General features: G+C 41.4%; 3 protein-coding genes across 6 annotated transcripts in view; 1 reads left to right on the top strand and 2 right to left on the bottom strand.

Moving 5' to 3' along the window:
* The first annotated feature begins 609 nt into the window (after positions 1 to 609).
* cdc23 (CDC23 (cell division cycle 23, yeast, homolog)) lies at positions 610 to 4,633 on the top strand. The gene is made up of 16 exons (XM_085936417.1): positions 610 to 776; positions 1,122 to 1,194; positions 1,294 to 1,431; positions 1,510 to 1,552; positions 1,612 to 1,717; positions 1,901 to 2,033; positions 2,118 to 2,295; positions 2,477 to 2,574; positions 2,670 to 2,751; positions 2,931 to 3,084; positions 3,152 to 3,271; positions 3,336 to 3,411; positions 3,486 to 3,547; positions 3,810 to 3,888; positions 4,049 to 4,168; positions 4,259 to 4,633. The coding sequence occupies exons 1-16, from the start codon at positions 664 to 666 to the stop codon at positions 4,409 to 4,411; spliced, it is 1,728 nt and encodes a 575-aa protein (XP_085792543.1). The 5' UTR covers positions 610 to 663; the 3' UTR covers positions 4,412 to 4,633.
* On the bottom strand, positions 4,549 to 11,054 carry kif20a (kinesin family member 20A). The gene is made up of 19 exons (XM_085936410.1): positions 10,805 to 11,054; positions 10,116 to 10,260; positions 9,819 to 9,944; positions 9,629 to 9,748; positions 9,384 to 9,522; positions 9,092 to 9,267; positions 8,908 to 9,007; positions 8,610 to 8,822; positions 8,416 to 8,527; positions 8,258 to 8,332; positions 7,986 to 8,129; positions 7,675 to 7,843; positions 7,458 to 7,589; positions 7,049 to 7,143; positions 6,864 to 6,966; positions 6,582 to 6,777; positions 6,224 to 6,309; positions 6,004 to 6,141; positions 4,549 to 5,187 (listed from the first exon to the last, which is right to left on the bottom strand). Exons 2-19 carry the CDS (start codon positions 10,254 to 10,256, stop codon positions 4,792 to 4,794), a joined length of 2,661 nt encoding a protein of 886 aa, XP_085792536.1. The 5' UTR covers positions 10,257 to 10,260; positions 10,805 to 11,054; the 3' UTR covers positions 4,549 to 4,791.
* Positions 11,055 to 11,431: 377 nt separating this feature from the next.
* The window catches only part of LOC147043524 (cationic amino acid transporter 2), a 53,937-nt gene continuing 49,150 nt past the window's right edge, over positions 11,432 to 16,218 (bottom strand). For 3 of the 4 annotated variants that reach the window (XM_085936411.1, XM_085936412.1, XM_085936413.1), the window contains 11 exons: positions 15,049 to 15,430; positions 14,504 to 14,659; positions 14,276 to 14,432; positions 13,958 to 14,109; positions 13,663 to 13,885; positions 13,086 to 13,222; positions 12,899 to 13,001; positions 12,548 to 12,672; positions 12,253 to 12,419; positions 11,901 to 12,009; positions 11,432 to 11,721 (listed from right to left, as the gene is read on the bottom strand). In XM_085936411.1, the coding sequence (XP_085792537.1) occupies positions 11,633 to 11,721; positions 11,901 to 12,009; positions 12,253 to 12,419; positions 12,548 to 12,672; positions 12,899 to 13,001; positions 13,086 to 13,222; positions 13,663 to 13,885; positions 13,958 to 14,109; positions 14,276 to 14,432; positions 14,504 to 14,659; positions 15,049 to 15,430 (1,800 nt within the window). In that variant the 3' untranslated portion in view covers positions 11,432 to 11,632. The remainder of the gene's footprint in view (positions 11,722 to 11,900; positions 12,010 to 12,252; positions 12,420 to 12,547; positions 12,673 to 12,898; positions 13,002 to 13,085; positions 13,223 to 13,662; positions 13,886 to 13,957; positions 14,110 to 14,275; positions 14,433 to 14,503; positions 14,660 to 15,048; positions 15,431 to 16,218) is intronic. The other variant, XM_085936414.1, reaches the window with a different exon arrangement.

Genomic DNA, 16,218 nt, shown 5'->3' with positions numbered 1-16,218 from the left:
CTCCTAATGTTGATCGACAGCAACATGATGAGCTCTGCTGCAGAGAACCAAGCCTATGTGGAGGCCAGTGACAGCAGCTGGACAGGTCATTAAAAAATACACATTCTTGGTACAAGCAAGAGTCACAGTGTGCCTTTTCTTGCAAAAGTCAGCGCTGAGTTATTGATCTCAAGTCACGGCAAGTGAATGTACATAATAGTGCAGGTACAAATCAGGGGTTTAGCAAACTTTGAAGTTGTGTTTTGGTCTTTATTTTCTTGAATAACTAAATTTAAATGAATGCAAAAGCCCTGATTTTTTTTTTACCGGCATATGCGGATGAAAACTGAGCATTGTCTTATCTTTTTTAAGTGGACACACCACATATTTGTTATCATGAAATATATGGCTTAAACTATAGTAATTGGCAGTGCATTGCATTCATTACAGTTCTGAGTGTGAAGGATCGGAACTCATCTCGGAGCAACCAGTGTGGGATTTAGTCATAATATAATAGAAGGAAAATAAATATTTTACCATGCATTAAAAGTAAAATATTCTTAAGAAATAAAAATAATGGACAAGTAGCGACAAGAAAGGGTGTGAGAAAGCGGAAGTGACGACATAATGGGGCGGAACAAAGACGAGACAACGTCCACCAATGGCGATCGTTCTTTAACGAGTATGAACATGGCGGCGCTCCATAGTGAGTTTGGGGACCTAGTGGAAATCAAAAAGCAGCTCTTGTCTGTGACATGGCTATGTAAAGAAAGAGGACTTTTACATACCGCCAAGTGGTAAGACTGATACTTTGTGACTGTCGGAGCGCTGGCGAATTGTTGCGTGCCCAACGCTACTGTGTTGTTGTTTACTTGACTATTAGCTACTTTAGCATTTACTTTTTTTTAAACATCCTATATACATTACATATAAAATACGTCGTACAATCAATCGTACTACACAGCGTGTGGACTGAATTGCTTGCCTGTGAGGTGGAGAACTGCACTAATCGCACGCACGTAAAAGTACTTTAGCGATACAATCATGCGTTATTGTTGTAAAAAGGTAATCATTTCCTAACAAATTAAGTACAAATGGATAATTCCCCGTGGTATGCTATGTTTTCTGTCTGAATGATTTAGGGCTTCTGAATTGGCCTTTGCTCTGGATCCTCTTCCCAAAAATGCAATGCCACTACCACATCCCTTTTCAGAGGTTTGTACAGTAAATACTGAATATCCCCAAGGCTTTAGTAGAAACCTACTCATAATAATTGAGAAAAGTAAAAATAACTTGCTTGTCTTGCACCTACAGGAGGACATACAAGATCTCGATGCACTCACGCTGGCCAAATCCTACTTTGATTTAAAAGAGTACGACCGCGCTGCCTACTTCTTAAAGGGGTGCACCAGCCAGAAGGCTTACTTTCTCTACATGTATTCACGTTATCTGGTAACACTGACGTCAATGATCACCTGGTTGATATTTTTACACATCTGAACTGAAGGCATTCGTGTTTTTTGTTTGCAGTCTGGTGAGAAAAAGAAGGATGATGAGACAGTTGACAGCCTAGGTGAGGACTATGAGAGAATGCAAGTGTTGAGCTCTAAAGGCTAACATACCTGTTTTTAGGTCCCCTGGAGAAGGGTCAAGTGCGCAATGAAGCTTTGCGAGAACTAAGGGTGGAGTTGAGTAAGAAGCACTGCGCCGGAGATTTGGATGGTTTTGCCTTATACTTGTAAGAAATAGTCTTGTACTTTTTCAACAGATGTAGGGTGAAGCAGTTTGTGACATTATTTTGAAAAATGTATTAACTATCTATGCCAGCAACTTAAGTGACAGACATAAGAAAAAAAATCTCTTCCACTAGATGGCAGAAGGTCGTAATTAACATGTTGATCCATTTTCTGTGAAACGGCAGATATGGAGTGGTGCTTCGGAAACTGGATCTTCTAAAGGAAGCGGTGGAGGTTTTTGTGGAGGCCATTCATGCACTTCCTCTTCACTGGGGGGCGTGGTTGGAGCTCAGCAACCTTGTCACCAACATTGACATGGTTCAAAGCTAACTTTTACACTATTCATCCTGCCACAAGCTAAGTGCGAAGCATCTAAAAAGCCGTCATCTCGTCCTCTTGTAGCTAAAGTCTCTGTCTCTGGCTGACTGCTGGATGAAAGACTTCTTCTTGGCCCACATGCACACGGAACTGCAGATGATTAAGGAAGCGCTGCAGAAGTACCAGAACCTCATGGACGCCGGCTTTGCCAAGAGCACTTACATCATCTCGCAGATGGCCGTCGCCTACCATAACATTCGAGGTTATTTATTTTAAGTTGTAAACATTTTCCTTTCCAGCATCTCTGAAACAACTCTCTCATGTTGGGCTACAGTTCTTTTGAGCATTCATTATTAGGTTGAATGATTTTGAAAAATAATCTAATCGAAGCTCTCCATTGGGCCTGTTTGTTTTTTGTTTTTGTTATTGTGACATAATTACAGATATTGACCAGGCGGTGGCTCTGTTCAACAAGCTGAGAGAAAACGATCCCTATCGCATTGACAACATGGACACTTTCTCCAACCTGCTCTATGTCAAAGTGAGGCCTTTATAGGCCTGAAGTGGAGGCCATTGTTGCAGTTTTTGTTTGTTATATATGAAGAAGGTAAACATTTCTTTTGTGTGCTTCCACAGATAATGAAGCCAGAATTGAGTTATTTGGCCCACACGTTGGTGGAGATTGACAAGTACAGAGTGGAGACATGCTGTGTCATTGGTAAGTATTGTCAACTTCTTCACGTGTCAAGACACACAAAGAGATCGAAATAGCATTTCCGACTATCCCACGGTGACAAGACATATCACATATTTTATAACACATGACAAAACACCTCAGTTGCTTTCAAGTGTGTCTGATATATATATATTTTTTTTTTAACTGGTTTGTTGTGGTAGGTAACTACTACAGCTTGCGCTCACAGCACGAAAAGGCAGCCCTCTATTTTCAGCGAGCCCTTAAACTAAACCCTCGCTGCCTGAGCGCCTGGACCCTCATGGGCCACGAGTACATGGAGATGAAGAATACATCGGCCGCCATTCAAGCTTACAGGTTAGTCCTCGCGTGTGTTTTGGTGATCACATTCGGGTGAGTGTGAAAGTACGTTTGTCTCTATCAGACACGCCATTGAGGTGAACAAGCGGGACTATCGAGCCTGGTACGGCTTAGGTCAGACTTATGAGATACTCAAGATGCCCTTCTACTGTCTCTACTACTATCGAAAGGCTCACCAGCTCAGGTTTGTATCAGACTATAGTGTAATGTTGAAAAAGAAATATCTCCATGACTTGTTGCGGTTGCAGGCCCAATGATTCGCGCATGTTGGTTGCACTGGGTGAAAGCTATGAAAAACTATCCCAGACCGCTGAAGCCAAGAAGGTAATTTACCATTTAGATTACAGTATTCTTTCCTTGCTTATTTACGAGAAGACACACGTTTGTTTTTGTTTTAGTGTTACTGGAGGGCGTACTCTGTCGGAGATGTAGAGAAGATGGCATTGCTCAAACTGGCAAAGTAAGTATCACAGTTTGTTACTATGCATTTATGTTTCCATTATATTGAGGTGGTGGGAAAATATGTATGTTTTAAATTTGAATTTGGGATTAAAATTACTCAATTGCTATGCAGGTGTAAGGTCAGAAGGGCTTCAAACTAACAGATATATTAGAATCGTAGTACTGCAATAAATTATTAGTTGTCACTGCTATGAAGCTTAGCAGTTTTATCGAACCGTATTGTTAACATAAGGCAAAATGTGAACATTTGTTTCATTCAGACTCCATGAACAGCTGAATGAAAATGATGAGGCAGCCCAGACTTACATGCTTTACACCCAAGATGTCTTCTCCTGTAGGGTACGTTGTTTTTTTTTGTTTTGTTTTTAAGTAAACTTTATGCTCTATTCACAGGTCTGTTTAAAAAAAAAAAAAAAAAATTACTCTTTATGGAAAATTGAAGTTTGTGAAATAGCTGGTGCTCCAATACCTCTTTTTACAATTCATGTTATTCACACAGGAACAGTTGGAGCATACTGAAGTCAGCTCAGCCCTCAAATACCTCGGTCAACACTATTTCAAGAACAAACTTTACGACGAGGCGTCTCTCTGTGCCCAGCGCTGCTGTGACTACAATGATGTGAGCGTTATTGTGCAGATTTTTTTTTAGCAGTCTGGGAATGTAATTTTATGTCAGAGCGCGCTAATCCCATCCCATGTATACTTACAGGCACGAGAAGAAGGCAAAGCTCTTTTAAGGCAAATCTCTCAGGTGAGAGATCAAACGGAGACTCCGTCATGCGATCTGTTTGCACCGCTCTCCAACAACACGACACCTGTTAGGAGGCTGTCCCCACTCACTGTCATCTCCTTCACACCCTAATGCTCACTCCTGCTTGGGATTTGTGGCCTTTTTCCAAGGATTATTTAAACTCCATTCAAAAAATTGATAAGAAAAATGCTGCCGTTTTAAAAAAATGGATGTTACGTACTGTGTTGAAAATGAGCTGAAACGAGAGAAACAAAACCACTTGTCACATTCAAAAACCTTTAAACAGACACAATAAACTTTGATACAATATACTGTTACATAGCATATGAAGAACTTGTGAAATTTTTCCTTTAAACCCACACCTCCCTTGGTAAATACACCTTTTTCAAATTTTCATACTTAACTGAACATTGGAACTGCATTGGACAGAAACCCAATAAAATAACAAAAGCACACACATACGAAATTTGCTCCCATTAAAGTGAACCGCTTCAGTACTTGCCACGTAGGCTACGAAGAGCAGGGACGGGGCTCGGAGGCGGAGACTGCTGGCGTGACCTCAGGATACGAGCGTAAGGGGTTAGCTTAGCATCCGAGGCGTTGCGGGTGTTGTATTTCCGCGTCGGCGTGCATGTGGGGAACAAAGAGTGGTAGAAGGCCTTCTTCTGGGGAGGCTTGTTCTCAGAGTTAGTGGTTGCCGCGGCGCCACATCCTCGCTTCTTGCAAGAGGTTGGTGTGGCAAAGCCCAAGCGAGGTAGCTGGAGAGGCTGGGCTCCCTGGACCTGAACCTCAGACTCGGCCTGCGCCTGAACCGGGGTGTCGGCCTTGCGCCTCAAGTCGGCCTTGACAAGTGTCAGGCCGTTCTGCAGTTCCACCAGGATCTGGTCCTAAGAGGAAGTGAGTCAACAGGGTTACATGGGGCAGTGAAATGTAGTCACCCAAAGGAGTCAGGACAGGAAACCCTCCACAGGCTTGAGCACACCAAATTCAACCCATGATGGTATTCCGTTAAATCAATTAGTTTTAAAGCTGATTGTGCAAAGGAAGACGTTAGTGAAATTAAGAGAGAAGGGGGGGAAAGAAAACAGAAATTACTTTGAGAACTCCTGAAAACACAACATCCAATTAAAAAATAAATAATTGAGACTTGTCAACACCTCTCAGCTCATCAATACGGCACTAATATTAATGTGGCTGCATTGTAAATACTGTCATGGTCTGAATGTGTTGCTGCACCATTTGTGTTTCAGTGCTCAAAAACGTTTAATACTGCAATGTTGATGCTAATTGGCATTAAGATAGCTCAACGATAAGGTTGTTTAAAATTTACAACGTGTAATTGTTTATATTTAGTTTAGTTTTACAGTAAACCTTAACTTAGGAGTGGCAATGAAAACAATAAAGGCTTGTATCTCAAAATACTTGAATAGTCACTAGTACCTCACGGCACAACTGTACTCTTTTTCCAGACTGATGTTAAGAACTCCCTCCCACACACTTAACACATTTGAACATCATTCTAATACAATACGAAAGCATAAAATGTGTCATGACAAGGAAAGCTAAATAACTCATTCCATGTTTTAGGACTGACTTTCTGAAACGTGTTTTTCAGCTACCAAAACCCCCCAAAAATATGCCCAACAGAAAAATATGAACTGTGATTACTGTATTGATAATGTATCGTAAAAGAAAAAAAATACCTGTTTTATTAGTGTTTCGTCTGCCGCGGCCAAAGCCTGCCGCAGCCTTTCGCCACTTGTGTTGCGGCAGCAGGCCCGTTCGCCAGACTGCAGGTCTGAGCCGAGCTTCTGTAAATCCGAGCGCAGCTGACGTAGGTTCTGTTGGAATCAGATGCAAAAATTCATGTTGGCAGAGACCAACTGTGGTGGTGGATTGAGCTGATGTGGCGGGGCTCCGAACCCTTTGTCCCTCTTCCAGCTTGCGGGCGGCAGCGTTGGTGCCCGCTGAGCCCGGTGCCTCGAGCTGGCTCTTCAGCCGCGATATCTCTGAAATAGCAAGCAGAGGACGGTCATTTGTTTACATGACGCAACATTCTTTTAGTGCTTGAATAATGTGTTGAAATAAAGTTTTTGTGAAAACTATCTGTTTGAAACGCACAAGGCTAATTCATGTTAAGTTGCTACGTAACCATTGGGAAATATAGAGAAGCTTGCGCAGTGCCGCTGTTGTCCCCGTGCTCAAACTAAATGCAAACACTAAAATCGTACAGTGTACGCTTCTTAGGTTAACTAGTCTATGATGAGCACAATGAACCTACCCTCCGTCTTTGTATGCAGCAGAGAACGACACATTTCAAGCTCCTCCTGCAGTCGAGAGCTTTCTCTCTTAGAGCTGATGCGCTCGGACCGCCGAGGCCGCTCAGATTCTGTCTGGGGTGAAGAGCTGGGATCTGCCTCACTAGTCGTCTTCCTATCCAGGGCAGCAGACAATTCTTCAATCTGCTCATCACGCTCCTATGTCAGAGTACGGTGTTAAATGAATTCCCACGTTCAACACTTTAAGGTTAGAGATCCTCCCAGCGCAGGTTTACAACAGTCACCTTTAACTCTTTGCTGTAGAAACTCTTCAAATATTTCTGGAGGATTTGTATTTTGTCTTCGCAGCGCTTTTCAAGTCGATCCTTCTGTGCTTCCAAGAGCTCGCTGAGGGTCAGGAAGAAAAGTTTAATTTGAATAAATAAATAAATGAAATACATAAATGAATACAGTGATTTCCTTAACACACCTGAAATCGGCCTGCATTGTGTTAATGACCTCCATCATCTCGGTGACAACCTGCTCCCTCACCTTAGCTTCTAGACGTTGTTTTTCATCAGTGTCCTGCAGCACAGACATGATTATTCACACTTGTTCAAATGGGATGCCTACATTGTAAAGTTGTATCATTATTTTATGTAGACAAAGTTAAACCAAGTATTGTCAACAATTCCCATCCACAGGACAACTTTCAGGTTTTAAATGCCAACCAACACAATCTACGTATATGCTCCAAAAAAGCCAACCTTTACAAAGACAATGCTCAGTTTAGATTACCTGTTGACACAGCGCTATAGGTAACGTGGCATAAAATGTCGAATGGATTGGCATGACTTTAAAGATTTAAAAGCGTCCCCCGACTTCAGGCAATGCCTTACCGGTGCATTAAACACGGTGACATCAACATCTTCATCGTCACACTCATCTTCTGCATCATTCTCATTGGCTTGCTCACGCAATAGCGATAGGATTTTGGCCACCCTGTTTTTTGAGGCGGGTGCATGAAGCAGCTAGGAAGAAAAAAAATAAATAAAAAGGTGTGTGTGTGTGTGTGTGGTTCAGTTTAGGTCTAATAAACAAAATAATGGTCCATACTTGGGATGCAATAGCTGAGAACTTGAGAGCTTGGAGAGTCTCATCATATATGGAGGCACACGTGTTAATGTTGACCACCATGCTGGATGTTCCTCTGCCACAGAAGAAGCCCTGAAGCACCCGCGTCAGCTTGCTGTCTCTGAAGGGCACCACTTGAGGTGGTCGTGACCTGCAGATATTTTTCAATACATTCAATGCAAAAAAAATGATGAAATCTTTCATTCAAAAAAAAAAAAAAAAAAAGGCCCTGACAAATGGCCCGTAACAATGTTAACTAAACTGATTCATACAGATTATAGTTGAGTGCATACTTATTGGTCTGGTTGTGCCTCAGGGCAGCAATACAACGCCCTAGAGTAAGCAGGGAGGCGTTTATGTTGTTTGCTTCCTTCATCCGTTCGCCGCTGCGTTGCTCTTTACAGCGTTCCGACCCGGCTAGATCACACACAGTCAGTCTATAAGGAACCCACAAGAAACCAGATGAGTAAAGCAACTAGACAAAAAGACCAAGAAAAATACATTTAAAAAAAAAAAAAGGCAATATCGGAGGACACCCAAATATGGTCTTAAGTGGTCCACTTACTCGCTGATGTGCATGTTCTGACCCGATTCTGCATCTGGGCGGATGTGCAGGACTCGAATGGAGAAAATGCAATGGCTGACAAAATGCGAGATTTGAGATGGGGTTCAATTCAAAACATCCATAAAGGTAACACTTAAAACAACTTGAAAGCTTCTTACCTACGACTGGAGTTTTGGTTGAGATGTGTGCTGGCAAAACTTTGGTTACGCTGTCCGGTTCTCAGAATCTTCCAAGCTTCCTCTGCACTGCGGACCTGAACCCACGTGAGACCTGACACAAACGGCAGACACAGTAAAGATGAATAATATACATTTATAATGCTCATCATCCTATTTGCATAGCTATCAATTACCCTTCACGTAGGGATTGCCGTGTTTGTCGTCGCTCAGTCGCAGCGTGATCCTCTTTCTCGGCTGCAGAGAGGGGCTGCCGTCCAGCAAGTCGTACAGGAACTCATTGTAAATCTCATAGAAGGACACCCAGATGGAGAACTGCAACCCTTTCTCAAGGTCGCCTCCACCGCTGTGTGAGAGGCCGTCGGGCTCCAAACAAACACTTTCGCAGTCTACAGAACGAGTGTGCATATAATGTTTCAAGCATTTATGTTAAACTACACTCGAATATAATACTTCAAAATATTTCTTCCTTACCTTCCATTTGGGTAGCAATGTGGCTTGTAGAAGAAAGTCCTCCAACGCCGCTGTCCCACGTTGTCGTGTTGCCACCTCCATAAGAATTCGGGTTCTCATCCTGTAACGCACAAAAAGGAATAATTTTATATGTGCAGTTAATTAGTGACATACTGTACTTCCTGCTCCGGGCTGTTGTATTTACCTCTTTGAGCAGGGTGTTTCTGCGCATTTCTTCCACCCTGACCTCAGCGGGCTCCAGATGTCTCACGTCCTGGTACAAGACAGGCTTCAGGTCCATAGAGCCATACAGACGACCTTGCAGTTTTTGAAATAGAGACACTAAAGCTCTGGGTAGGAGGCCTGCATCGCGCCCACTGCCTGCAAAGAAACAGTAATCATATTCCGTAACAGTTTAAGATTTATTCTCACGTCAATTAATAATGAATGTTGGGGATTTTGGGCCAAGTATATCTCATAGCAAAACATCATCTCACCTTGAATAGTGTAAGTCTTTCCCGAATTGGTGACACCGTACGTATAGAGAAGTCTGTTCTCTCCCTGGAGAACACTTTTGATCATCTCCTTCATGGTGCACTCGTAAAAGTTTTGCTGCGTTGTCTCTGGTCCACAAATCTTATACAAACAGATCAACAAGACCATGTTTTATATCTTGCATTAGACGTCTACAAGAGCATCTACATCTGAGCGATAAATCAATTTAGTCCAGTTTACTTCTCACCTTGGTGAAAGTGAACTTGTGCATGCTTGGGGAGATGCCCCTCTCTGCGACCTTCATGTTTTGCGAGCAGCTGGGAGCTCTGAGTAGCAGAGTCTCTTCATCTTGTACTTCCACACATTCCTGGAGGAAGGGCACATTTAGAGAAGCACCACAGGCATAACTGAGAAATTAAATGGATCAAAAATTGGACCTGGTCCTCGCCCTTTTCTCTCTCGGCCTCTGTGAGGGGTCGAATGCGAAGGAAAACTTTCACCCTCTCTGTGTCGCCTTTGTCAACGCTTCCCTGCTTCATCACTGCAGGTTTCCAAGCCAATTCCTAAAAATATATAAAAAAAATACATCAGGACCTATATCATAATTTATTTTTTGTCACAACAGTCTAACAAGTCAGTAAACTGCATCGGGGTAAACTTTGCATTTAACCACTTCGATTGAAATTAAACCACACAATGAAAACACTAAAGACAGCATAAAAGATCATACTTACGGGGGCCGGTGATATGAGCGAGAGTTCAGGCAGACGCGGTATGCACAATCCTCTATAGTCGGCTGCTGTGGACTCAAACACAGCCATATCTTCCCCGTCATCAAAAGGGGACGTACAGGTCGAATACAAAAAACCCGCCATTGACCTGTTGCAAAGACAAAAATGTATGTCAAGTTATAGGGATGCAAAAAAATAGTGTCTGTACAATTGTCTTACTTGCTTACATACACATTGTAGAACACATTGCTCCACTATATACGTCAATTGAAATTGTCATTAAAGGTAATTGAACAGTATGTAACTCATTACAAGGGTTGTATACGTAAGGGTGTGTCAAGAGAGACAATTCTTTTGCAGTGTGGGTGTTGCTTAAGTTGCCCAACAGGAAGGATTTCTCCATCTTGTCCCACGTCGGGAAAAATAAATATTAAAAAGAAAATTCAACATGCTACTTCCCCAAATTACAAATATTAGCTGACATGTCAGTTTTTGTGTGTTGCCTCGGTAGCAACTTTCAGCTGGACTTTCTACGTATATGACAATAAGATACAAATATGTGAAATGAAATTGTCAAATCCTATGCAGGTGGGGAAAACGTGGTTTAAAATATAATTTGATGCAATGCCACACCTAAGTAAGTTTTAATTTACATACTTATATCTACGTTGTCTTTGTTGTTGTAAACTTACCTCGTTTGCAAAATGATTTGAAGCAGTCGCAACTGTAAAATCGTTAAATCCGGCAAGATTCGAAATAATCTTCAAGAATGAAAGATCACATCAACGTGAACATCACCGACGGAATTTGGGGGAAATCTAAACACTCAGTAATACGATTGCCGTTCGATCTTCATACAACGCCTTAGAAAAGCAGGAGGCAATGAAGCAAATTTGAGTTTGAATAAGGCACCAACTGTGTGCCCACTCGTTGATTGGCTACTGATCATAGAGCTCTGCTCTGATTGGCTAATACGAATTCTGTAGGTAGGGCCTATGAAACATTCCTTCCTAAACAAGTCACGCTTTACAAACGTTCCAGTCATATGTTGATAACTTAGTTTATCATACAAAACGCAGTTCATAATTGAGACAAACTATAAAATAGTGTTGTCGAGTGTGGCAAATTGGTCCACCTACAAATTATTAAAATAACCATGCTATACTGTATTTTGTGTTAGAGATAGCAGAACCTTAACTACAACGGCGTGTAGCTGTTTGATTCTAAAAATATACAAAATCTTGGTGGTAAGCCTCTCACAAACCGTGCATGACCTCATTCCAACTTTTTTATTTTACAGATCAAGTCAATTTCTTTATTTTAACAATACAGTACGTTGCATTATTGTAAAACATTCTACAGTATATATGTGTATAGATTTAAATAACCCACTGTCAGTTTAAATTGATACATCTTTAGTATTTGTAATCATACTGGCCTCGATCTACTGCTCATCCGTTATTTGTATCAAGTCAACAAACAAAGAAAATTTGTGCAGGACCATTATCCACAAAGGTGACTCAGTGAATGCTGACTTGGTTGTGTGAATTTTGGAGCCTTTGCTTCTGCACGCTGTGCTGAACTCCATAAGCAAAGTAGATGATTAAACCTGTTTGACAGAAAAATAATCTGTTATGTTGACCATCTATTCTGATGAAGACTTAAGTCTATTGCAGTAGCACCTGTCCCCACACGTCTATGTGTGGATAAAAGACATCAAAGATATCAACGAGAAATGAAATACATCAGTGTGGGACAGTTTGGTGCTGCTACGCTATCTTCACATACCTATGGCCATCCACACCATATAGCGTATCCATGTGTCTGATCCCAATTGAACCATTAAGTAAATATTGATCAAGGTGCTCAAGATAGGAAGCACCGGCACAAAAGGAACCTGTGAATGCAAAAGAACAGCAAACTGTGAGAAAGTAAAGCAAAGTAGTACTGAGAAGCTTTGTCCATAACAGAAAAGTTGGTTCACATGATCATTTGAGCTGCAATATCAGTAGGTCTAAAATTTATTTTGGCCTGAAAACTTAATGTTCACTGTGACTCTCACTAATTGAAACTATTATTGCACCATCCTTGTGATCTTAACTTGTATTGTGAAGTATTGTGATTCATGAAGATAACATGCCATAAAAGCAGCACGTGTTGTGCTCTGCGGTTGTCTCCAGATGATGAGAACAACAAGGCTCAGAATCACTGTGACTGCAACAACACAGAGCACGCTCCACCACTCCGAAGACTGCAGCGAGGTCGTAGCTTGGGATACGACGAGACTCAGGGTAGTTGCTAAAAATACTGGCATGGGGGAAAATGTAAGCTTCAATAATGACAACAGAAAACAATCATAAGCATCTTAAAAACAACATAGTAAGATAATAGAATATAAGTCGAAATAAATAGAACAGAACAAATAGAGCACTCACTGATACAAACCGTCAAAACAGACACATTTTTGGATGTCCGTGCTGTGCATTGTGAATGTGGAAAAAAGAGTCCACTGACTGTAAATGGCTCTTCTTTGTTGTCAGCACTGATGTCCACTTGGTATCTATACAGATGAGGACATACTATAAGAGCAAATAGGATTTAATTCATTTAATTAAACAATTGAACTAGACTGATTAAAAAAAAGGTCAAAATTTAGGTCATGTAATTTTTTTGCACAGGGTCCCAAAAGTCACTGTGCTGTACACTTCCTTTTTCCCAATGCATTCCAGGAATCATGAGGGAAGAGGTGAGGCAAAGTCAAACAAACCTGAAAACACTCAAATTACCTTAATATGAGAATACATATGGCAACAAGGGTGTAGGCAAACAGGGTTCCAATGGACATCATGTCAACCAGCGCCTTCAGGTCAAATAATAATGCCATGATGGCTGCAAAATCATGGGTACAAGAGAGTATATTAGAATATTAGGTCTCACACTTGTGAATTTAGTTATTGTTGTTGTTGTTGTTACCCGCGACGACACCGGAAGCCAGAGTAGCAATGACAGGACTTTGTCTCTCACTCATTTTGCTGAGAACGTTGAAGAGAAGGCCATCCCTTGCCATTGCAAATAGCACTCGGGGCATAGGAAACATTGATCCCAAGAGGCTGGGGTGTAAATTAAAACTGGTTTGATCAAATAATAATAAAAAAACATGATCTCCTCATAAACAGTGAGTTGAACTGGCCTGTTCTGGCTGTCTTAAAATAGGTTTTCATCCCCCATTTGAGCAGGCTTCTTCAGTTCATGAAGCAAGGCCCACTGGCAGACCTAGGATTTTTTTCTTTCCTAAATACCCCAAAATCAATTGGCCTGGCTTGAAATATGCCCCAAGCTTATTTCGGCTCAGTGCCCTGAGCCCCCCCCCCCCCCCCATTCTAAGATTAACCACTGATTGAACCAGAACAGTCCAGCTCCAATCGATTCAATGCCCTGAGGATGAAATGACCTGGATGAATTATAATATTCACTGGCACTTATTGGCTGACAAAAGAAAACAGATGAATAACCAACTGGAGCGAAAATGAGACGACTGTTGTGTTCATACCTGGTTGACAGTGCACAGAGAGATCCCACTGCCACGGCGTACTTGGCAGGGTCCCAGCCCACATATGTAAAAGCCGCGGGCAATGGGCTATGAACACTGAGCAAATAGTATGGCATCATTAAAGTAAGGGCAGCGGACACGCCAAAATAAGCCAGGAAGCAAATGAGAAGGGAGGCCACAATTCCAAGTGGGATTGATTTCTGGGGATTCTGAACCTCCTCTCCTAAAGAAACAAGAGAACACATTGAATTTTAATTTCAATCATGTGAAATTTTGCACCATACTATCATTTGACCTGTTGTGGCAATGCAGTCAAAGCCGACAAATGCGTAAAAGCAGGTCGCCGCTCCTGCCAATGTTCCATCAAAGCCAAAAGGGAGAAATCCACCACTTCCAAAAGTCATGGTTTCATTTAGTGTTATGTTTCTGTAGCAAAAAGAAAGGAAGCTACATTACATTATTAAACACAGACAAGTAAACCAATGAATAAAGTATTGTAACACAAGTGCAGTTACAATAGCTCCCACTATGGTGGGAAGACCTCCTGCATGATTTTGGAGTTTCATATGTCCATTCATCAATGTAGTATTAAGCTGAAAAGTAAGATGCATACCCATGTGAACTTTGTAGATGTTCTTCATCAATGTACCAGTTATTGAGATCTCCCTTTATGAAGCCAGTGAGAATAACAAAGAGCAACACTATAATGTTGACTGCTGTAAAAATTTTGTTCACGATGGCAGACTCTTTAACACCGAATGCAAGAATACCTAGATGGAAAATCCCAGAGTCAAGAAAAATATTTAAACCGGTTTCCATCAATACTACAGTTAAAACATGCCTGCCAAGAGAATAATGAGGCCAGCTGCAAAGAAGTCTGGGTAAGGAGCTAATCCTGGCATGTCCATGGCAGCTTGTTTTCCCAGTGAATTGGCAATGACATTTCCAATGAGGTCATCAAAAGTTCCACTCCATGCTCTGGCCACACTTGATGTCCCTAAACACAACACATATTTTTCATAATAGTTTCTTCGAAAAATCTCATAAACATTCGAATGACCTTGCATTGTTAAGAATATTGTATATTTTTATTTTATCTTTGTGCAACATTGGACTGAAAATACACAGACTTGTTATTTCATAACCATCTTTAAATCAACAGTACCGTCGAGAGGAGTAAAAAAATAATAATACATAACTGGTTCATGAAACAAATTTGAAGCTTCATTTTCTTATCACTAAATATATGGATGGTTGATTGAACAGTAACATTGAGATGAGTGAAAAAAATACACAACTGGTTCATGAAACAAATTTGAAGCTTTGTTTTCTCATCGCCAAATATATGGATGGTTGACTGACTTACCGTATACTGACTGTACTTACCAATGACATAAGACAGGAGAAGGTTCCAACCAGTGATAAAGGCCCATATCTCGCCCACTGTCACATAGGTGTAGAGGTAGGCAGAACCGGTCTTGGGAACCCGAGCTCCAAATTCAGCATAGCACAGTCCTGCAAAGACCGAGGCTATGGCCGCTATCAAGAAAGAGATGATGATACTGGGCCCGGCCACAGTTCTGGCCACCTCTCCGGACAGCACATACACGCCAGCCCCTAATGTGCTGCCCACTCCCAAAGCTACAAGGTCAAGGGTCGTCAGGCAGCGGCGGAAGTTGGACACCTCTCCCTCAGGCTCCAGAGGTTTCCTGCGCGATAAGCTCTGGAGAAATCGCAGGATCTTTGCACCAGACATCCTAGTGAGGCACTATGATATAGGATGTAGAAGATCATGAGAAACAAGTAAACAAACATTTAAAATACAAAACAAACCATCTGACACAGCCCAGGACGGTAATGAAAAGTGTACAAATATCACACTGTTAGCACTGGCAGAGCTAAAGGAAGGGCCGCAGGGCACTGCCACCCCCAGTCAATTAACTTTTGGATATTTTGTGATTTTTGCAAAATCTTTTTCCCATATTTCTCTGCCCCTCCAAAACACATACTGAATCTTTACCAGCCTTTTTTTCAAGAAATTTGGGGATTTGTAAAAAAATAAAAATGGTGGCCCCCTTAAGAAAAAAATCCTTGGCCCTTCTATATGGCTCCTCCTGAGAAAAATCCCAGCTCTGCTAGTAATTATTAGACTGAATAATAAACTGTCAGCCATTTGTGACAACATAATTAAATGTACATGAACTTTTGAGATCAGAGTTGATCAATCAACCAAATGGCCTGATCAAAATTTTACACACCCTTGAATGTTTTGCCTGATAATAAACAGTCCACACATTTTGACATACGCTGGTTCAAATGTATATTAAGGATAAGATTCCAAACATTAAACTTGATTTACTGTGATTAGTGCATAAATAGTGGAGCTCTTGAGAAACAGCACTATTTATCCAGGGCTGCACATATCACACCATGGGCAAAACAAAATAAGGGTAGTTTAGCAATTGGGGAAAAGGACAAAAAGACATCTGAAAAATGACAATCGGCAGTGGTCAAACTTAAGGTCAAGTATACCGATAGTAAAATACTAGACGATCA

Source organism: Syngnathus leptorhynchus, chromosome 17 (assembly GCF_054491065.1).
Source record: "Syngnathus leptorhynchus isolate UIUO chromosome 17, UIUO_Slep, whole genome shotgun sequence".
NCBI classification, from domain to species: domain Eukaryota; kingdom Metazoa; phylum Chordata; class Actinopteri; order Syngnathiformes; family Syngnathidae; genus Syngnathus; species Syngnathus leptorhynchus.
The sequence above is the reverse complement of the archived record's forward strand: the minus strand, read 5'-3'. Positions and strand labels throughout refer to the sequence as shown.

Bases quoted from the DNA above. Each gene is read 5' to 3' on its own strand.
- cdc23 (XM_085936417.1), top strand. From the start codon at position 664: ATGAACATGGCGGCGCTCCATAGTGAGTTTGGGGACCTAGTGGAAATC. The intron at 2,752-2,930 runs GTAAGTATTGTC...TTGTTGTGGTAG, and splicing joins GGAGACATGCTGTGTCATTG to GTAACTACTACAGCTTGCGC. The intron at 4,169-4,258 runs GTGAGCGTTATT...GTATACTTACAG, and splicing joins GCTGCTGTGACTACAATGAT to GCACGAGAAGAAGGCAAAGC.
- kif20a (XM_085936410.1), bottom strand. From the start codon at position 10,256: ATGGCGGGTTTTTTGTATTCGACCTGTACGTCCCCTTTTGATGACGGG. The intron at 9,523-9,628 runs GTGAGAAGTAAA...TGTTTGTATAAG, and splicing joins ACAAGTTCACTTTCACCAAG to ATTTGTGGACCAGAGACAAC. The intron at 6,142-6,223 runs GTTCGGAGCCCC...TGATTCCAACAG, and splicing joins AGCTGGAAGAGGGACAAAGG to AACCTACGTCAGCTGCGCTC.